The sequence below is a fragment of the Salmo salar genome, chromosome 19 (assembly GCF_965601325.2).
Source record: "Salmo salar chromosome 19, fSalSal1, whole genome shotgun sequence".
NCBI classification, from domain to species: domain Eukaryota; kingdom Metazoa; phylum Chordata; class Actinopteri; order Salmoniformes; family Salmonidae; genus Salmo; species Salmo salar.
In genome coordinates, this window is record NC_138309.1 from 66,901,622 (window position 1) to 66,924,612 (window position 22,991).

General features: G+C 42.1%; 1 protein-coding gene across 1 annotated transcript in view; it reads right to left on the minus strand.

Annotated features, from left to right (window-relative positions):
• The window catches only part of LOC106579089 (alpha-tectorin), a 55,569-nt gene that overhangs the window by 1,148 nt on the left and 31,430 nt on the right, over window positions 1-22,991 (minus strand). Inside the window, exons 12-24 of the mRNA XM_014158636.3 lie at window positions 21,654-22,255; window positions 20,562-20,719; window positions 19,880-20,280; window positions 19,128-19,324; window positions 16,659-17,057; window positions 16,038-16,321; window positions 15,244-15,515; window positions 14,924-15,043; window positions 14,565-14,749; window positions 13,511-13,680; window positions 10,883-11,131; window positions 9,879-10,041; window positions 8,792-8,894 (exon numbers count right to left, since the gene is read on the minus strand). Of these exons, the coding sequence (XP_014014111.1) occupies window positions 8,792-8,894; window positions 9,879-10,041; window positions 10,883-11,131; window positions 13,511-13,680; window positions 14,565-14,749; window positions 14,924-15,043; window positions 15,244-15,515; window positions 16,038-16,321; window positions 16,659-17,057; window positions 19,128-19,324; window positions 19,880-20,280; window positions 20,562-20,719; window positions 21,654-22,255 (3,303 nt within the window). The remainder of the gene's footprint in view (window positions 1-8,791; window positions 8,895-9,878; window positions 10,042-10,882; window positions 11,132-13,510; window positions 13,681-14,564; window positions 14,750-14,923; window positions 15,044-15,243; window positions 15,516-16,037; window positions 16,322-16,658; window positions 17,058-19,127; window positions 19,325-19,879; window positions 20,281-20,561; window positions 20,720-21,653; window positions 22,256-22,991) is intronic.

Below are 22,991 nucleotides of genomic sequence, written 5' to 3' on the forward strand. Positions count from 1 at the left end.
GTTGACTGGTAGCCAGTGGAGTTGGGCGAGGATCGGGGGGGGGGGGGGGGGTGTGGTCTGACTTCTTGGTCAGGACCCTGGCAGCACCTGTGCTTGATTAGTTTAAGCCTCTGTAAAAATTTGGCTGGGGGGCACCCAAACAGCGCATTGCCGTAGTCGATCCGAGAGACGATGTACACTAACGTTCAAAAGTTTGAGGTCACTTAGAAATGTCCTTGTTTTTGAAAGAAGAGCACATTTTTTGTCCACTAAAATGACATCAAATTGATCAGAAATACAGTGTAGACATCGTTAATGTTGTAAATGACTTTTTTATGGAATATCTACATAGGCGTAAAGAGGCCCATTATCAGCAACCATCACTCCTGTGTTCCAATGGCACTTTGTGTTAGCTAATCCAAGTTTATCATTTTAAAAGGCTAATTGATCATTAGAAAACCCTGCAATTATGTTAGTACAGCTGAAAACTGTTGTTCTGATTAAAGAAGCAATAAAACTGGCCTTCTTTAGACTAGTTGAGTATCTGGAGCATCAGCATTTGTGGGTTCCATTACAGGCTCAAAATGGCCAGAAACAAAGACCTTTCTACTGAAACTCATCAGTCTAGTCTTGTTCTGAGAAATGAAGGCTATTCCATGTGAGAAATTGCCAAGAAACTGAAGATCTCGTGCAACGCTGTGTACTACTCCCTTCACAGAACAGTACAAACTGGCTCTAACCAGAATAGAAAGAGGAGTTTGAGGCCCCGGTGCACAACTGACCAAGAGGACAAGTACATTAGAGTGTCTAGTCTGAGAAACAGACGCCTCACAAGTCCTCAACTGGCAGCTTCATTAAATAGTACCCGCACCAGTCTAAATAGTAAAACACCAGTCTCAACATCAACAGCAAAGAGGCGACTCCGGGACGCTAGCCTTCTAGGCAGAGTTCCTCTGTCCAGTGTCTGTGTTCTTTTGCCCATCTTAATCTTTTCTTTTTATTGGCCAGTCTGAGATATGGCTTTTTCTTTGCAACTCTGCCTAGAAGGCCAGACTGGTGTTTTGCAGGTACTGTTTAATGAAGCTGCCAGTTGAGGACTTGTGAGGCATCTGTTTCTCAAACTAGACACTCTAATTAGAACGGTAGTGTAGGTGTGGATGAATTCCTCTGCATCTGGATGGGAGAGTGATGGTATGACCCAGGCAATTATGTTTTACATATTTGTTTAATGTGTGCATCGATGGACAGAGAAGGATCAAACTTGACTCCTAAGTTGGAGATGACAGAGGACAGGTGGATGTCCTGGTTGTTGATTGGGGAGGGAGATGTTTCCAGTACTGGTGACCTGCTTGGGTGTCCCAATAAGCATAGCCTCAGTCTTGCTACTGTTCAACTGGAGGAAGTTCCGTTTCATCCATGCCCTGATGTCCTTTAGGCAGCTGCTGAGTCTTGCTAGGGTCAGAGATGGTGTCTACTTTTGTGTTGTAAACCTGGTTTCGTCAGTGTAGCAGTGGAAGTTGATGTTATAATATCTGAGGATTTGGCCAAGAGGGAGCATGTAAATTAAAAACAGGATAGGGACCAGCACTGACCCCTGTGACTGTAGACTCCTCTGATCTGGACTCTCTAAAAGGGATGTATTGTTTCCTATTGGAGAGGTAGGAGGAGAACCAGTTCAGAACTGTTCCAGAGACAGTAGTATGCTCTCTGATAAGCCGCAGGAGGATGATGTGGTCTACGGTGTCAAAAGCAGCACTGGGATCTAAGAGGAGGAAGATGCTGATCCATAATCATCAGCCATCAGTAGGTCGTTGGTAACTTTATCCAAAGCTGTTTCAGTGCTGTGCAAGGGCCGGAAGCCAGACTGGAAAACCTTGTACAACTGCACTTTCTCCAGTACTTTTGATAGGAAGAGGAGGTTGGAGATGGACCTGTAGTTGGATAGGATGTCCTGGTCAAGGTTGGGTTTCTTCAGTAAGGGGGTGACAGCTGTTTTGAAAATCGATGGTACAACAATCTCATAATTCAAATTTCTCACACATACTAGTATTATACACCATTTTAAAGATAGACTTCTCGTTAATGCAACCACACTGTCCGATTTCAAAAAGGCTTTACGGCGAAAGCATAGCATTAGATTATGTTAGGACAGCACCTAGACAAGAAAAACCACACAGCCATTTTCCAAGCAAGGAGAGGCGTCACAAAAAACAGAAATACAGCTAAAATGAATCACTAACCTTTGATGATCTTCATCAGATGGCACTCATTGGACTTCATCTTAAACAATACATGTATGTTTTGCTCGATAAAGTTCATATTTATACCCCATTTTACATTGGCGTGTAATGTTCAGAAATGTTTTGCCTCCAAAACATCCGGTGAATGAGCACATCAATTTACAGAAATACTCATCATAAACTTTGATAAAAGATACAAGTGTTATGCACAGAATTATAGATAAAGTACTCCTTAATGCAACCGCTGTGTCAGATTTCAAAAAAGCTTTACGGCGAAAGCACACTTTACAATAATCTGAGTACAGCGCTCAGACAACAAAACAAGCCATACAGATACCCGCCATGTTGTGGAGTCAACAGAAGTCAGAAATAGCATTATAAATATTCACTTACCTTTGATGATCTTCATTGGAATGCACTCCCAGGAATCCCAGTTCCACAATAAATGTTTGTTTTGTTCGATAAAGTTCATCTTTATGTCCAAATACCTCCATTTTGTTTGCGCGTTTAGTCCAGCACTCCAAATTCACTAAGCGTGCGAGTTTAGTCCAGACGAAAAGTCTAAATAGTTACATTACAGTTCTTAGAAACATGTCAAACAATGTATAGAATCAATCTTTAGGATGTTTTTATCATAAATCTTCAATAATATTCCAACCGGACAATTCCTTTGTCTTTATAAATGAAAGGAAAGGCAGCTCGCTTTCACGGCTGCGTGCATGATTGAGCTCATGCCAATTTTCCAGACACCTGATACAATCAGCTCTTATTCTCTCCCCATTCACAGTAGAAGCCTGAAACAACGTTCTAAAGACTTTTGACATCTAGTGGAAGCCGTAGGAAGTGCAATATGACCCCACAGACACTGTTCATTGGATAGGCAATCACTTGAAAAACTACAAACCTCAGATTTCCCACTTCCTGGTTGGATTTTTCTCAGGTTTTTGCCTGCCATATGAGTTCTGTTATACTCACAGACATCATTCAAACAGTTTTAGAAACTTCAGATTGTTTTCTATCCAAATCTACAAATTATATGCATATTCCAAGCTACTCAATACTGCCCCCTTTCCTAGAGAAGTTAATGGTAGGGCTAACTTTGTCATTGTCAATCATGGCAGAGTAGAAGGCTGATCGTGCTGCTTTTAAGGCAGCAGAGTAGCTTGCCTTGTGGTCTTTATAGGCCAGTAGGTGGACAGTGAGGCCATTCTTCCTCCGATGTCTCTCAAGCTTACTGCCATGAGTCTTCATTCTGTGCAGTTCATAAGTGAACCAAGGAGACGAGCGTTAGAATGTTACTTCACGTGTTTTTTCAGGGGCAAGGATGTTCAAAATATTACTCAGTGTGCTGTTATACAGATTGACCATGTCATCGAGGGCCAGCTCACTGCAGTCAAACTCAAAGGTGGGCTGCATGTGTTCCTGAAAGAGGGATGGGTTAAGTTTCCTCAGGTTGCAGAATTGAATGGTCCTCTTTGGGCGGTAGAGAAGAGTTGGAGCGGTTAGAGACAGTGTCACAGCGTTGTGGTCAGAGATGCCTAGCTCGATGACATCCAAGTCAGAGGCAGGGACATCGCATTTTCATTGCATTTTGGTTGGTCCACTGTGCTCTGTATGGACTGTATTGGCTTGGAGTGGGTGACGTCAATTGCCTGAGGGTCAGCCTGCAGAACTGGCAAGTGATCTTTATTGTCCAACTCCAGTGTGCATGCTGTACTACTCGCACTGCAAGTGTACACAACAGACCTTAATTTGTGGATCAATTTCCTATGGCCTTGTCGTCCTCGCCGTCTGCATGTTTTCCATAGGATCCCGTATTGCATAAGGCAGTTCTTGAGTTCCTTGCACAGAGTTGTTTTAATCTGTTCAAAACTGTGTATAATGGAGGAAAGTTTCTGCCATTTCTTAATATTTGATCCTGCCATGCACGATGGCAACGTTCTTATCCCTTGCTTGCTAGCTAGCCAACTAGCCAGGGCTAACACAGTCACGGCCTTTGCAGAATAACAGCAAAGTACAGCAAAGTACTTCCATTTGCGTTGGTTTAAAACCTCTAAAAGTGTAAGCTGTTGGGGGGGTACTAACATATGGAATTGTTTTAAGATGGTCATGGATTATTTAGCTATTTGATTTTGAATTTTAGGACTGCTTTAGGTATCCCCAAAAAATATAGAACAATTATTTGATAAAATACTGACTTTGGCCTTTACTACTATAGCCCATAGAAACGCATTGAATAAGACATTCATAAATGGCAAAAAATACAGTAAAAAAAGAAATCATAAGGAATAAGGTTTTGAAGCGTCTGTCCTATATCTAGGAGATACTGTATAAGAAAGCTCAGGATATATCCAGTACCAGTCAAAGGTTGACACACCTACTCATTCCAGGGTTTTTCTTTACTTTTACTATTTTCTACATTAAGTGAAGACATCAAAACTATGAAATAACGCGTATTGAATAATGTAGTAACCAAAAAAGTGTTAAACAAATCAAAATATGTTTTATATTTGAGATTCTTTAAAGTAGCCACCCTTTGCCTTGATGACAGCTTTGCACACTCTTGGCATTCTCTCAACCAGCTTCATGAGGTACTGTAGTCACCTGGAATTAATTTAATTTAACTATTGTGCCTTGTTTGAAGTTAATTTGTGGAATTCCTTAATGCGTTTGAGCCAATCAGTTGTGTTGTGACAAGGTAGGGGTGGTATACAGAAGATAGCCCTATTTGGTAAAATACCAAGTCCATATTATGGCAAGAACAGCTCAAATAAGCAAAGAGAAACAACATTACTCTAAGACATGAAGGTCAGTCAAGAACTTTGAAAGTTTCTTCAAGTGCAGTCACAAAAACCATCAAGCGCTAAGTTGAAATTGGCTCTCATGAGGACCACCACAGGAAAAGAAGACCCAGAGTTACAGTTGAAGTTGGAAGTTTACATACACCTTGGCCAAATTTACATTTACGTCATTTAGCAGACGCTCTTATCCAGAGCAACGTACAGTAGTGAATGCATACATTTCATTTCATGCATTTTTTTTGTACTGGCCCCCCGTGGGAATCGAACCCACAACCCTGGCGTTGCACACACCATGCTGGCGTTGCAAACACCATGCTCTACCAACTGAGCCACAGGGAAGACCCTGTCTGAGAAAAAGTATGTGGACATTTAATACATTTAAACTCAGTTTTTCACAATTCCTGACATTTAATCCTTGTAAAAATTCCCTGTCTTAGGTCAGTTAGGATAACCACTTTATTTTTAGAATGTGAAATGTCAGAATAATAGTAGAGAGAATGATTCATTTCAGCTTTTATTTCTTTCATCACATTCCCAGTGGGTCAGAAGTTTAAATACACTCAATTCGTTTTTGGTAGCATTTCCTTTAAATTGTTTAACTTGGGTCAAACGTTTTGGGTAGCCTTCCACAAGCTTCCCACAATAAGTTGGGTGAATTTTGGCCCATTCCTGCTGACAGAGCTGGTGTAATTGAGTCAGGTTTGTAGGCCTCCTTGCTCGTACACACTTCTTCAGTTCTGCCCACAAATGTTCTATGCGATTGAGGTCAGGGCTTTGTGATGGCCACTCCAATAACTTGACTTTGTTGTCTTTAAGCCATTTTGCCACAACTTTGGAAGTATGCTTGAGGTCGTTGTCCATTTGGAAGACCGATTTGCAACCAAGATTTAACGTCCTGACTGATGTCTTGAGATGTTGCTTCAATATATCCACATACTTTTCCTCCCTCATGATGCCATCTATTTTGTGAAGTGCACCAGTCCCTCCTGCAGCAAAGCACCCCCACAACATGACGCTGCCACCCCTGTGCTTCACGGTTGGGATGGTGTTCTTCGGTTTGCAAGCCTCCTCCTTTTCCTCCAAACATAACGATGGTCATTATGGCCAAACAGTTCTATTTTTGTTTCATCAGACCAGAGGACATTTCTCCAAAAAGTACAATCTTTGTCCCCATGTGCAGTTGCAAACTGTAGTCTGGCTTTTTTATGGCGGTTTTGGAGCAGTGGCTTCTTCCTTGCTGAGCGGCCTTTCAGGTTATTTCAATATAGGACTCATTTTACTGTGGATATAGATACTGTTGTACCTGTTTCCTCCAGCATCTTCACAAGGTCCTTTGCTGTTTTTCTGGGATTGATTTGCACTTTTCTCTAGGAGACAGAACGCGTCTCCTTCCGGAGCTGTATGACGGCTGCGTGGTCCCGTGATGTTTATACTTGCGCACTATTGTTTGTACAGATGAACGTGGTACCTTCATGCGTTTGGAAATTGCTCCCAAGGATGAACCAGACTTGTGGAGGTCTACAAATTTTTTTCTGAGGTCTTGGCTGATTTCTTTTGATTTTCCCATGATGTCAAGCAAAGAGGCACTGAGTTTGAAGGTAGGCCTTGAAATACATCCACAGGTACACCTCCAATTGACTCAAATGGTGTCAATTAGCCTATCAGAAGCTTCTAAAGCCATGACATAATTTTCTGGAATTTTCTAAGCTGTTTAAAGGCACAGTCAACTTAGTGTATGTAAACCTCTGACCCAGTGGAATTGTGAAACTGAATTATAAGTGAAATAATCTGTCTGTAAACAATTGTTGGAAAAATGACTTGTGTCATGCACAAAGTAGACGTCCTAACTGACTTGCCAAAACTATAGTTTGTTAACAAGAAATTTGTGAAGTGGTTGAAAAACGAGTTTTAATGACTCTAACCTAAGTGTATGTAAACTTCCGACTTCAACTGTACATCTGGTGCAGAGGATAAGTTCATTAGAGTTAACAGCCTTAGATTGCTGCCCAAACAAATGCTTGGGCCAAGAAACACGAGCAATGGATATTAAACAGGTGATAATTTGTCCTTTGCTCTGATGAGCCCAAATTGGATTTTTGGTTCCAACTGCCGTGTCTTTGGGAGATGCAGAGTAGGTTAACAGATGATCTCTGCATCTGTTGTTCCCACCGTGAAGCATGGAGGAGGTGTGATGGTGTGGGGGTGCTTTCCTGGTGACACTGTCAGTGATTATTTAGAATTCAAGGCACACTTAACCAGCATGGCAACAACAGCATTCTGCAGTGATACGCCATCCCATCTGGTTTGCACTTAGTGGGACTAACATTTGTTTTTCAACAGGACAATGACCCAAAACATACCTCCAGGCTGTATAGGGGCTATTTAACCAAGGAGAGTGATGGAGTGCTGCATCAGATGACCTGGCCTCCACAATCACCTGACCTCAACCCAATTGAGATGGTTTGGGATGAGTTGGACCGTAGAGTGAATGAAAAGCAGCCAACAAGTGCTCTGCATATGTGGGAACTCCTTCAAGACTGTTGGAAAAGCATTCCTCATGAAGCTGGTTGAGAGAATGCCATGAGTGTGCAAAGCTGTCATCAAGGCAAAGGGTGGCTACTTTAAAGAATCTAAAATATATTTTGATTTGTTTAACACTGTTTTGTTTACTACATGATTCCATATGTGTTATTTCATAGTTTTGATGTCTTCACTATTATTCTACAATGTAGAAAATAGTAAAAATAAAGAAAAACCCTAGAATGAGTAGGTATGTCCAAACTTTTGACTGGAACTGTATATATATTATAGTTTATTTTTTACACATACTTAACCCCATATTTTTGGGGGCAAAAAAACACCTCCATACTTCCATTCATTTGTATGGGTTACCTTCAGACACGTCCCGTGACACTTGTGGGGTCATATAGCAAAGCAGAGTAGTCTCCCCCATAATGAGGAAGGCCGACATTGGATTGAGACTCAGCCCATGCAAAAAAAAATGATATCTCTATCTTAAATTGATGGATTTTGATGGGGATTATTGTATTATGTTACTTAGATTGACGCACGGGTGTGTCAATCAGTGGAGGCTGCTGAGGGGAGGATGGCTCATAATAATGGCTGGATCTGAGCAAATGGCATGGCATCAAAGACACGCTCCGGCCATTACCACGAGCCCGTGCTCCCCAAATAAGGTGCCACCAACCTCCTGTGGCATCAATAGACTCTTAAGGATTAAGCGGTTTTCTATTGACATTCATTTGGAGACATCCATAACAAAATAGCTGATGATGCCCAATTTTGCCTGGACTCTCGTCGACACTGGTCATCGCTGTTTATTATCTATGCATAGTCACTTCCCCCCTACCTACATGTACAAATTACCTCTAAATTCATGTTCATCACAAATCAATTGCTAGCTAGCTAGCTACGTTTTTCTTTGTTGGACTTGCATTTATCCAATTTAGTTTTGTGGTTGTTGGTTTAGCTTTCTGTAACTTTATAGCAAGTACGGTCTGCATGTGTAGGTGCATATTGCGTCATGATTGCAAGGTGTCCCGATATCTTTTCCAACTGTCCCAAAATCTTTCTAACTGTCCCGTTATCTGGTTTTAATATCTATTCTAGAATGCCCTTCTCGCCAATCAGAAACGAGTATTCAACAATGCTGTGGTTATTTTCAATTTGTGCAGTTGGTACGGTACACCATATTGTGTATTCTGTTTAAAATATATTTTAAGGCCAGAAATACACAGTGATAAATATTACCTCTATCTCTTCCATTCAAAACCAGAGGTCCCATGGAAATGGCAGCGCTGTCGTGGTAGGACACGTCCCTGCGCCCTCTGTGGTGGTACCCGGGGTAGCAGTGCTGCAGGACACAGAAACAAGATGGCAGACTGTAATACCATGTTTAGGCTATGGACTACTAGAGTTTCCTCCAAATGACTACTGTTTGTAAACAAGTTAAACTTATCTAGGATGATTCCATAACATATTTTTACATGTAACTATTTGTAAGTGGTTGTCTTGGGTATTTGACATTAACTCACAAAAGTGAGAGGATTATCTAACATCAGCTGATTATGGAGAAAAATATCAAAGTTAAAAACAAAAATCCACATCAAAGGCATCAACAGGATGCTTGACTTCCGGCGTGTGGAGGGCAGACCTGGGTAAATTAAAAAATTAAATAATTCAGTTGCATTTTAAAAAGGGGCAATCTCCAGTTGCTACATCTATTTTAGGATTTATAAATTAATGATATGTACCCATTGATTCTTTACGAATATCACTTATTACCATTGATTCTTTACGAATATCACTTATTAATGCCTCATGAGATTAATTAAACTGTTCTACCCCATCAGAACCCCAAAATGTAAGTTTTTGTACACCAATTTTTTAAAACTAATTAAATGTAAAAAAAAAACACTGTATAGCCTCAAAACATGGTTAAAAATATACTTTTTATATCATGGATGGTCAGTACTTGCATCCTTTGCTCTGTTTATCAATTTGAGAGTGTTTACATTTCTTCAGCCCCATCCCTCAGCTTTTTACCGAAACAGTGGCAGGGAAAACACTTTGATATTGTTTCAACTGTGGATTGCCACTTTAACATAAAGCTTTGAGCTTGCCTGGTACAATGGAATCAACAATGGAATAGTCGCAAAAGAGCAAACCACACACATCTGGCACTCCAGACAGGCTCAATTAAATGCCTAAAGTATTTGAAAGTAAACAAATACTCTTTTAACCCTGGGACCGGTTTCATTTGTGCCTTACACAATGTTTTCAAACGTTTTGCAAAATGAACATGGCCCAGGTGTGTTGGGGAGGGGAGGAGACTCACAGTGGTGCAGTCGTTGCGGTGCAGCAGACACAGGTGGACCTGGCAGTGCAGGAAGACACTGGAGGAGTTCCTGGTGAAGGTGAACATCCGGAAGGAGAAGTGGGCCGATGTGGAGACGCCATTTTGGATAAGCTCCACCGTGCTGTCGTCAGGGTTAGGGCACCTGGAGTAAACAAGGAAGCAGGGGAGGAAATGGGAGGAGGAAGTAAATTATAAATTATGCTGTTATTTTCGCTTTCTAAATAAAATGTCATTTTGGTGATTACATGTGATTACATTAGGATGGTTTAACAGTCAAGCATTTATCAATATCTCAACTATTTTGTTCCATCAAGTGTATTTTCCTTGTTAAATAAATACAATTTTAGTTGACCAAGAAATTACATCCTGTTAAACTGCGTGGTTGTTTTGGACCTCGTACCGATTGCTAGCGTCATTTTAAGATGTCTGGCTTGAAAATCAGCAAGACACCACCCAAACTAAATCAAACCAGACTCATCTGGCCAAGTCACATCATGTGATATTCTACTGCGATCTAGTGGATGAATTGAGAATCAGACATGAGATCTGATTACATCAGCGAAAAGGTTATGACTAAAGCTTTCTCCTCACACGTATATAATTCCTGTAAGGCGAAAATGAAAGCATGGGACGTTGCACAAGTCCCGCACTTTTAAAATGGCTGTGTTCCCATGAGAATTTGTGCATGTTTAGAGCGCCACCCATAGCTACAGGAAGTAGTTTGTCAGGGTGTGGGGGGGTTGGGTTACTGAGAATGTTTTGTTCAATTCTGATTATTCAGGACCCCTACTTCTCGTAGCTATGGCGCCACCATAAGGTAAAAGTTATGACCATTTTTGTTTTGTTTTGATCCTTTTGGAATGGTAATTGTTGACATTTTTTTATATCAAACCTACACTTTCAAATCTCTTATTCCCAACATGGGGACAATTTGTGGCTCTGAACATGCTAACATTTCCCTGGTAAACATAATGTTTCCATACTCTCTAGCAATAAGATTCCAGCGGACGGCGTAGCTTGGGTCGTTCACAGGCGTGGCCCAACAGGAGTCCAGCACAGTGGAGATCTGATGACCGTCCACTCCGTCCACCTGCACGGCCACATAGATCTGCTGGTCAATCTCCACCTTGATGTGAGAACCGGATAACGGGTAGCGGAAGCCGGCATCCTGGTACGGGATCATCCGTATTTGGTAGTGGCCCTTGCCGGAGGGAAGCTTCTTGGTCACAATGCTATGGAGCAGAGGAACAAAAGGTTATTCAAATAACTAGACAAAACTCAGGGGTTGAAGATTTAAAAAATCCCGTGACTGAAACAGAAGTCGATCTCAAACCGATTGTCTGAGGGGCCTAGTTATCATCCCCTGCCATGTAAAAAAGTAATGACCATCATACTTTTAGGGAAAGAGTACATGTATTGTACATAAACTGCAAGTTTGATCTATTCCAGTACCCTTGCTTAGGGGGTTCCAGGTTCCTCCTCTGGGAATTTTTTTACGTAGACGGTCTGAGAAGCTCCGTTCTGGTAACTTTTTAGAAGTAGTTTCTACTCTAAAATGAATGAAAATAAAATATATATAATTTCCACCTCCAGAAATGAGCCCAATAACATATTGGTAAAAAGTATTATTTTTAACATATTGGACAATGCATATAGCCTATGCATGGTCTGTCTATATTATCACATGTGCTATTAGCAATAAGCATTATAACCTGTAGCCCAACTGATGCTGCATAGTCGCTATAAATACATATGCTGAAGCATGGGGTTTGTCCATATGCATTTACCCCATTGGACACAACATCCTGATTGTTAATATTATTCATTATTATTATTATACACTCGAAAAGTTATATATTTTTTGGTTTCTATTACGAAGTATGTCATTGCCCTTTTAAGATGACATTGCCTCTTTAAGAGCTCTGTTGCAGTTGCACCTTAAAACTACAATATTTAACTTTTCGGCGAACAGACCAAATTCAAATAGAAATGTGAGTTATACTACTGTTATTCTCATTGAAAGCAAGTCTAAGAAGTGGTAGATCACTTTTATATGTGCTATTTCTATGCTTTTTGTTCTTGGGTTATGTTTTTGCATCTTTTACTTTCGGTTTTGTACAGCAGCTGCAAAGAGTGGAAAATACGATATTTTTGGTTATGGAAAATATATTTCACAGCTGTTTAGATGGTACAATGATTCTCTACACAATGACTGCTTGTTTTGTCCCATAAACTGAAATTAGGCAAACTATTAGAATTTTAGCAACCAGGAAATGGCGGAGTGATTTCTGCATATTGCACCTTTAAGCATGCATGAAACTCTGGTTGAACCTGCATTTTTTTAAATGATGCCACACATTTTAAGAATAAAGAAATAAACGTGGTAGCAATGGAAAGCTGGGATCCCCCAAAACTGCTTTCAAAACTTAATTGCATTAAGAATTGTTGTGCATTGACTGCTTGTCAGAATACGTTTTTCTCCCTATGGCTCTCGCAATTTGAATGAGCCTCGAGAATAATATTTATCTTGCATAGAACACACAACAACAAGCCGACTAGGTGAATATGTCAACTATTCTACTATGGGGTTGTCTGATTTTGTTTTAATAATAACACTGGAAAGTTACATCGTTAGTGATGAAGTATAGGCTTTGAATTACTTTGCCAGCAGCTACAGTAGGCTACCCACCACTGTTTGAGTTGAGCGCTGGAGTGGTGCGCAGTATAGACTGTTTACTTCCTATCATCTGAACATCAAAGTGTCAGCAACAATCATACATTTCAGTTCAGTGCACACAGCGTATGCACTGAACTCACCAGAATTCTCTTCCCCGCACTGACAGAGAACTTTAACCCTTGTAAGACTATTCAGCTCATTTGTCATAATTAACTTAAAAGGGATACTGTGAGATTCTGGCTACCGTAACTGTAGACTTCAAGTCATTGCGCTAACACTAGTTAGTATAGGCTCGCGAAATTTGTTCCGTCATACAGCACGCAGAGACATACAAAATGGTATCCACGAGTTCATCTGACTCTGGGTAAATAGAAAAATGGCCAGATTCCCGCCTAAAAAGGCCTAAAATAAAGGTTATTTGTAGAGCACATTTTATACAGGTAAAGCACAACCCAAATTGTTGTACATAAAAAGTATACTTTTATAAAAGGATTAAAAAAATATACTTTTAATATAAAAGGATCATTTGGATAATAGGATAACATGAGCATAAAACAGAGTTCCACTCACTGACTACAGTATATTAACAATGATATACTGTACAAGCACAGCCTCTTGTGCCTTAAACACATCCTCCAGCTATGTTTTTTACTTTTCCTGTTGAAAAGCGATATTTTTTGGACACAACTGCAAACTTAAAGGAATAGGGCATTCAAGGAGTTGGTCTGATGGTCAGATGTGATGTCATCAGCCTCCCCCTTGCTTGAGACACAACTTGTGTCATGTCATGTCTGACCTGGACCACCTATTGATATGTGTCCTTTGTTAAGTAAATAAGGTGTTACTTGAGGTGAAAAGGAGACTGGAGGAGAACTTTAACGCTAAAATCAATTCAATTCCGGTCATCATAGGCTGTTTGAGAGGGTGCTCTGACCTCTCTAGAGGGTTGAGATCCATGGTCATGGACAAGGACTGGTAGAGGGGGTACTCGCAGCAGAAGCGCAGGTTGAGGTGCCTCGCACGGCTGATTACCCCTGTCACCCCTCCGTGGGGTTCCACCTCACCCTGGATGTAGTTCTGATAGATGAAGTGAGTCCCGTTGCTCTGCAGAGAAAAAAACAACAAAATAAGAACATTTGTCTCATTCCAAAGAATCTCATTCCAAAACGCTCTATGTCCCTTTTCTGAAATGTTGGTAAATTAGCTTATGAATTTTTTATTGTGTGTTTTTTCACTATCTAATCATGGCATGTTCAATGACAGACATGTGTTTGTTTGATATCTATCAGAGACAAATAAGCATGTTCTTTTGCAAAACACTATATACAGTACAGTATCTGTCTCACTCTCAGAGAAATAAGTAGTACTGCTAGGTTTTACACAGTTAATTGTGACAAATAACATTTTTTATAAATAACTGTACAAATGACACATTTGTGACGTCAACATTAAAAACAAATCTATGCAGTAATATGAGATCTGTATGTAAAACATTTACATTTGACATTTTAGTCATTTAGCAGATCTTATGATCTTATCCAGAGGGACTTACAGTTAGTGCATTGATCTTAACAACAAAACATTTGAATACACATGTGAAATCAATGAATTAAAAATTGGAGAACATAAACATTTTAAACACACATGATGGTACCCATAAGCCATCATTTGTAATGGAAAAACACAAATGGTGGATATAGAAAAATTGGTGGATATAGAATATTATAAATAAAATCTTCACTTGATGGGCACCTACTGTATGTAAGGATTTCATAGCACATTCATAAATTACAGTATACTGCATTTATGCAGTAAGAAGTCAACACTCGACAATGAAAAGTTCACAAATATTTATAATATGAATCATTATTTGGACTATGATTTGTATTTGTTGAGCCTTTTTTGAGCATTGGGTTGTCTGTGAAGTGCACTATGAGACTACATAATCTAAGTGATAATATCATGATTGAACTGTGAAAATACAGTACCGTAAGAGTTGTCCCACAGAGTTTGTTGTCGTTGTCGAAGTGGAACTCCAGGCGTCCATCCCGGACAGACCCGTTGCAGGTGGAGTCAGTGAGGTGCAGGACGTGGGGTGGGAAACCGGCTTCAAATAGCTGGCACCGGGACAGAGACATGATGCCTGAACTGCTGGAGCAAGACGTGACCGAATCTAAGGGCAGAGATGGACAAAGACCACGGATTAATCTCTAAAGTCCGTCCTCAGTTTCTCGTATCCTCTATACTCATCCTTCTTTTCGAAACATCAGAGGGAAGTGAATTTGCACAGGAGACGTGGGTTTCGTACGACGTCGGTCACATTGGCGAAGTGCTAGGGAAGTCTTACCGTAGCTTTCGTTGTTGGGCCGATGGTGGTTCTCGTCACAGAAACAGCCGTAGACGCCGTCCTGATCCCCACACCACTCATCATCAGTACAGTTCAGATCATCGCAGGGGTCCGACTCCGCTAGAGAGAGAGGGAAAGAAGGAGGGAGAGAGTGATAGAGAAAGAGGGGAGAGAGGGACAATTGGCAACAGTAACTACTACAGGGTTAACTAGAAATAGTATGGACAGACATTTGGAAAAGAACACTAACGCCTACTAATTGCCAATTTCTCAATTTTTCCATTTAGACAAAATGCCCCCAAAGACACCCGGACACTCACCACACAGCAGACCCGCGCGCCATTCTGGGACATCGAGACCCAGGACGGAACAGGACTCTTCATAGGCCGCCACGGCAGAACACAGCATCCCATTGGCTGGAGTGTATAAGCAAAGATCGTAAACACAGGAAGTGAAGTAGGGCTGGGGGTCAGAGTGCAGGTGGCAGGCGCTGAAGGGGCCGGTAGTGTTGGTGATGATACTACACAGGTCAGTGTATTCCACACTGAAGGGACAGTCGTCTCCGCCGCCTCTGTTATCAGAAGCCCCACATCTGGAAAAGGACATATAGAAGAGTTAGTTAGTTATTTACTTGGTGAGTGAGTGGCTACATTACGATTCTGTACCCTTCTCCGACTAGTGTGAAGAATATGGTTGAAACTCCCTCCAGCCATGCTTGCACCAATCCAATGCTTTTAAATACATGAGGGCAAGTGAACGAGAGCACACTTCTGGAGAAGGGTAGAGAGTCGGAAGGCAGCCAGTGAGTGACTGAGGTGAGTGACTGAGGTGAGTGCATGAATAGTACTAGTACTTTATTATCTGTTAGGAAATAATGAAAACATTGCAGGAGAATAACAGTCACTGTACAATCATCTAATCCCTTGTGTTTCCGTTATGAATGAAAGTATGTATTTTCATTCTGCTAATAACTTTGCTTCTGAATAATCTTCTTACGTTTTTTAATGAAATTATACATACTATGGCATATTTTGAATAAACTGAATTTCAATAGAGGTTGTTTCCCCAGAAGCCTTAGTTGTTTCAAAGCCTGACAACAACAGTAGCAGCTCACCCTGGCCGGCTAGTGTCTGCCTTCCAACCGTCACCAAAGTCGTTGTCACTCAGCGCCGGCGTGCCATTGGGCAGGACTTTGTCATCTTCCGGGTCACCGTTGAGGTTGCCGCACATCCCGCACACTGCACCGTGGTGGCTCCGGCCCAGCCTGACCATCAGGGTGCTACGGCCATCAAACTGGACCGTCAGGTCACTGGAGTTGAGCATCACGAAGCCCCGCTCCCGCACCACTCCTGCAATGGAGCCGATGGAGGAGGGGATAGAGACCTCGCTCCCGTCCACCTGACCGAGAGAAAAGGGTGAATGTCGGAAAGAGATTTGAGGTTATTGGAAAAGACCTCAGGCCTAGACTTGACTAGTTTGATAGAGGATAGTTGACGACAAATAGACCTCAAGAAGCTTTTGTCCTTGTAAGCAAGAAAATAAGTATTTGTAGGTAGTGTGAACAATGCAAAAGCATGAGGGCAAAAACTTGTGGTTGGGGAAGGCTTGGCGACTACCATCTTGAAGGGCTCTATAATAAAAGTCTCATATCATTGCTAAAAACTGACAGATTGGTACCTAACTAGTCACACTTTTATCAACTATAAGAGTGTTATTTGGATTTTAGTGCATTTACCATCACGCTCTTGCTCTGTCCAATTGAGACATGGGTCTCCTCCCCTCCATGGGACAGCCACACATCCACCAGCGACACAAACGAGACAAGGTTGTTGCCACGGTGACGGTTGGTGGCCACCACACGGAACGTGAGGCCATTAATGGAGTGGTTGGAACAGGTCCTGGCGATGTCATAGGAGCAGGTGCCCTGGAAATGGGCCACGGCCCCGTCAAAAGTGATGTAATGGGGGTCGCCCCAGACCGTGCAAGTGGACAAGGCGTCGAAGCAGCCCAGGTGGCCATTTTTTATGGTGCACTCCTGGGTGGGGGTGCAGGATGCGGCAGAGCAGCGGAGGTCATTTGGGGCGTAGCACTCACAGTGTCGTGAGCAGCCTTGGGTCCAGAAAGACTCACTAACCTGAAGTACAAAAAAACAGTGTGGATGCGATGCAAAATACAGGCTACAGTACACCGTGTTCATATAACAACATCTCTACAGGTACACCTAGCTATTTAAAATGATATAGGGATTAAATCAAAGAGTAAAAACAGTTTTAAATGAATGAAGTAGGCCTACTTGCATAAAATAAACTGGACATAAAAATACTGATGATTTCTATCAACCTTTCGAAAATGTAGCAAGGTACTGTTTTATTTTGATTCAGCAGTGATCTAATGGACTGGCCTGGGTCAATCAGGTCACTTTAGGGGTCATCATTTATTTCTGAATACATTTTCTACCGTAATATTGTCTTCATATTTTACCATGAGTAGAGCTATGTTGGTATATTATTTCAAAAAGCACTGCAGTGCAAATCCATCTGTACCCTGAGTTTAGCAGAGTTGATATGAGAAAATGACGATAAGAATTATAGAATCAGAATGGTTTGTTCCATTTCAGATGAACCTGTTGCATCCCTGACTTTCTTTCTCTCTCCTTCTGCATCAATGGGAAGTGGTTTGTATTTTCCAGCTATGCTAATCCTGTCATAAAAATTATGTAATTATCACTACAGAGAAGTGAAATATGTTCCTTGTCAACTTTATTAATATTTATTGTACTAGCTACATTGGGAATTCCGTGTGTTTAGAATGTTATCTTTGTACTCGAGCTCAATGGAATGTTCACCTTAGTCTGAGCACGAGCTGCTAACTCTTGTGTTGTTTTTAGCATTTGCTGCAGCATAGAGTGCTATGCAACTTAGCATGTTAGTATATTAGCTATGCTGTAAGCTATTTCCTTTGGTAAAACGAGCAGTCGTATTCTCACTGGTCAGACCCTGACTGAGGGTTGGTTATATGACTTTATTATCCAACAGTTTATCCATGCAGTTTAGACACTGAACTGAAAGCCTGCTTATGCAGGCATGGTACTTTTTCTATTTGAAAATGGCAAATGTTTTTTATAAATGCATTTTCATATTATCTTGTGTTACGTATTACACTGAGTGTACAAAACATTAGGAACACCTGCTCTTTCCATGACATAGACTGACCGGGTGAGTCCAGGTGAAAGCTATGATCCCTTATTGATGTCACTTGTTAAATCCACTTCAATCAGTGTATATGAAGGGAGACAGGTTAAAAAGGTATTTTTAAGCCTTGAAACAATTGAGACATGGATTGTGTGTGTGGCATTCAGAGGGTGAATGGGCAAGACAAAAGATTTAAGTGTCTTTGAACGCGGTATGGTGGTACCGTAGGTGCCAGGCGCACCGGTTTGAGTGTGTTAAGAACTGCAATGCTGCTCAGTTTTTCAACACTCAACAGTTTCCCGTGTGTATAAAGAATGGTCCACCATTCAAAGGACATCCAGTGTAACAGTGTAGGTTCCGTCCCTCTCTTTGCCCCAACCTAGGCTCGAACCAGGGACCCTTGCACACATCAACAACTGACACCCACGAAGCATCGTTACCCATCGTGCCTTGCAACGCAAGGGGAACAACCACGTCAGGTCTCAGAGCGAGTGACGTCACCGATTGAAACGCTATTAGCGCGCACCACCGCTAACTAACTAGCCATTTCACATCGGTTACACCAGCCACCTTGACACAACTGTGGGACACATTGGAGTCAACATGAGCCAGCATCCCTGTGGAACGTTTGACACCTTGTAGAGGGCCATGCCCTGACGAATTGAGGCTCTTCTGAGGGCAAAAGGGGGTGCAAATCAATATTAGTATGGTGTTTCTAATGTTTTGTACACTCAGTATATATTGTGTATGTAACTTGTGGTGCCACGCATGCATTGCATGTGCGCAATTATTTACTTGATCTTGACTTCTGCTCTAATGGGAGAATGTGCAGATGTAGTTGAGACACAATGAACTGAAAGAATGTTGTTTATATTTCTGTAACTCAATATGCAGGCAGGAAAAACTCAGATCCGTCAAGAAAGTCTTTGCGGTGTCACCCTTGATCTTTACTCTACATACAACACAGACCGAAACCTATTCCACTGGCATAAACTATGAGATGACTAACTCACATCGTAGTAGAAGCCATCGTACTGGCAGCCACAGCTATCTACAGGGACACAGTGCCTCCCGCTCCTGAGGTAACCGTTGTCACAGAAGCATCCCTCGGAGCAGCTCTGCTCGCAGCTGGCATCAATGCTGCTGACACAGGTGTGCCCACAGTCTGTTCCACAGAGCTCATAGTGGCTATTTGCTGGGCACTCAATATCTGCACATAGAGAGAGAGAGACATAGAGAGAGACAGAGAGAGAGAGAGAATGAGAGAATGAGAGAATGAGAGAATCACCTGGAGACTACGTAAAGCCTTAGTCATACAGTTGCAATGACTGAAAAGATTCCACACTGCTTGATGTTGACAAAACAATTGTTACAATGCGTGGTTAACTGCAATAACTGTTGGAACTTATGTGATACTTTAAAATATGTGCGATATTTTATTGTTCCCAATGTACATTAGATAAATACCAGACATTCTACAAATTTGTTGATGTGAAAGCTTCACAACTTGAGATTTTGTTATTAAAACTCACGGGGCTGTCTTTAGAATACAATCAAACTTGCAAGTGTGCATGAAGTACATGCTTCAGAAAAAAAACAAAAACACAAAACTGTAGGAGGCTTTTCACTCTACATAAAATGCAGAATGACGTATATACAGTACTGTATGAGGTCTTGGGTCCTACCATATTACCACAAAGGTTACACCACAGAATATGTTAGGTCCTATCTACCAATCTAAAGTTGAAGACAATTTGTCACTCACTGCAGGTGGTGTTCTGTCTCCAGGGGTAGATCCTGGCGTTAGTTGACTGACAGGTGCTCACATACGTCTGGATAGCCCTGCAAAGAACATCCTGCTCTCTGTTCCCCGACAGACACACGTCAAACACGCAGTCGCGGAAGTAGGGCTCGGGGTCCACCTGGCCGTGGCAGAAGCTCAGGGGTCCCTCAACGTCCCTGATGACCTCACACCGGGCGCGGGCGGTGCTCGGGTTGTGGCATTGTGGACAGGAGGCTCCGCAGCCATCGCTGCAGGTGTAGTTGCCCTCCACCTTCCAAGAATTCCCAAACTGGGAGGGAGTGGACGCCAGCGTTCCGGAGGGGGTGAGGAAGTCGTCGTTGCGATTGCCATTAAAGTTTCCGCACAGGCCGCACGTCATTCCGCTGTTATAATGATAACAGTGATACGGTGAATCACAGATATAAGAAAGAACTGTTTAAAGCGGTTAAATACAAACATTTCCATTGTTAGGTTTTATTACGTACTTTAGGCAGAGTTGGGGTCAATTTCGTTTTCTGAACTGAAAACTAAATTGACCACAACCCTGACTTAAGAATTTTAAACATCAATCCGTTTATTAGACAAATTATGTGTGCACTGATTGCAGAGATCATGATGGTTTTACATTCGCCACCACTACCACCAAAGTGTACCTAACACACACCTGTAGTTGGAGGGGACAGAGATAGACACCACACTCGAGCCGTCGTAACTGACACTCAGGCCGAAATCGGAGTTGACAAACGTGCGGAGTCCACTCGCGTAGATGGACACCCGTCCACCATGCAAAAGGATAGGCAGGTTGCTGGTCACGCCATCAATCTGAAAAGACAATTAAAGTAATGTCTTTCGACATTGTTTTCAATGTGGAATAACAGCAATAGTATTTCTCAATGTTGTTCATCATCATCTCTGGTATTTGTCAAATAGATGACGAATGTAATCAACAGAGATGTTGTCACGTCCTGACCAGTAAAGGGGTTATTTGTTCTTATAGTTTGGTCAGGACGTGGCAGGGGGTATTTGTTTTATGTGGTTCAGGGTGTGTTTGTGTATGTGTTCATGTAGAGGGGGTATTTGGTTTATATGGTTCGGGGTGGTTGTGTATGTAGAGGGGTATTTGATTTATTAGTCCAGGGTTTGGTTATGTTTCTATGTTAGTTTATTTCTATGTTCTGTCTAGGCGTTTGTATTTCTATGTTTTGGTTATGGTGATTGGGGCCTTCAATTGGAGGCAGCTGTCTATCGTCTCCTCTGATTGAAGGTCCAATATTTAGGAGTGTGTTTGTTTTGGGAATCGTGGGAGATTGTTTCTTGTTTTGCTGTGTGCCTGACGAGACTGTCTAGTTCGTTTGTTTTTGTATACGTTGTTTGTGTTTTTCCTTCTTCACTAATAAAAAGAAGATGAGTATACATTTTCCCGCTGCGTTTTGGTCTACACCCTACGACAGATGTGGTAGATAACATTTGAATTCCCCATGGCCATGATAACACCTGAAGTGAATACCTTCTATTAACTTCATTATGCCTTTGTTCAAGTATTTCTGCTGTTCTGCTAGTCTGGGTAAAAAGACATGGTACTCTTTCAAAAAAAGAAGATAACACAAAAAAATGGGCTGCAACTTTGACATGTTTCAGTTCATAGTACTATCTTTTGAAAAAGCTGATGCGTTTCAGAAGAAAAAAAAAAGAGTACCACAAACTGAAAAATGTAATTTGACATAGTCTTTATCAAGGCTCAGGTTTTTTACCTTACCTGTACCACTCCATGCCTCTCCCTGGAAATGTGCACCCAGTGGCCCCACACATTGACAAACACCTCAGCTGTGATGGAAACTGTCAACCCGTTCCATGGCTCATTCCTGGCCTCCACCAGAAAATGCTGCAGCCCACTCGTGGTGTTACCACACAGGGTTGCTAGGACGTAGCGGCAGGTGCCCTGGAAATCGAATGCCTCCCCGTCAAATGTGAGGTAGTGGGGGTCTCCAGAGGCAGAGCAGGTGCCATGGGGGTTGGGGTGGCATCCGTACTCACCCTCCACCACACGGCAGGACTCCTGGGGGGTGCAGGCATATGGGGTGCAGAGGACTGCTCCAGTGGTGCCGTTACAGGTGCACTGACTCTGGCACTCCTCACCTTCCCAGAAGCGCTCACCGCCTTGGAGGTAGCGTCCCTGGTGGTGGCATCCGCAGGCCACGGGCGGAACGCACTGATTGGCGCTGAGTAGGTAGCCATCATTGCACTGGCATCCTTCCTGGCACGCAGTGACACAGAGGAAGGGGAAGGAGAGGCTAGGGCAGGAGGCGGGACAGGAAGTGCCACACAGCTCGTAGTGACTGTTGGGGGGACAGCTTTGTTCTGAGGGGGAAAAAAACGTGGATTTCATTGAAGAACCCTTTCAGACACAACACTAACATAATACCATTAATAGGCTATAAAGCTAAACCATATCATGATTGCACACATGTATCATTGCTGAATCTCAAACCGAACACTTGGCCCCTAAGCCCTTTATCGATTGGCCACTTGCTGTTGTGTACTATAGTGATCACTCAAGTCTGCAATTGTTTTGGACAAAATTTGCATTGAGACGATGCACACTCGACGTCCCAACTGCCACTTATCAATATTCCAAAATTCGAAAACCATTTGCGAGCATTGTCTTTCACAACCTGTCTTGGAGCATGACTCACTTGCTATGAAACACGGGCACTGGAGACTTGGGGCAGACACAGATACTCCGATAGACAGTGAGAAAGTCGTAAAAACGACATCTCTCTGCTCCTGCACAAAATAAGTGCAAGTACTGCATAACGGTTGCCAGTGATGATTTCATCAGCTGGTTTTAGCTTGTTATAGCCTGCCTGTTGCTAGCTAGATTCACTGACAAACACAGGGATGGAATTTTAACAAGCGCTAGCTAAGGATGTTGGGCATTGCACTGATAAAGAGCAGGTAGCCTGTCAGTTATTTACAATAGTTTGACAGCTGACTGTCTCAGCAGTCAGTCCGTTCTCTTCAGCATGTTTACAAAGCACCAATCGCTACGTTGTAAAGTTGGGTCAGCTAAATGCACAGCGCAGCAGTACACTAG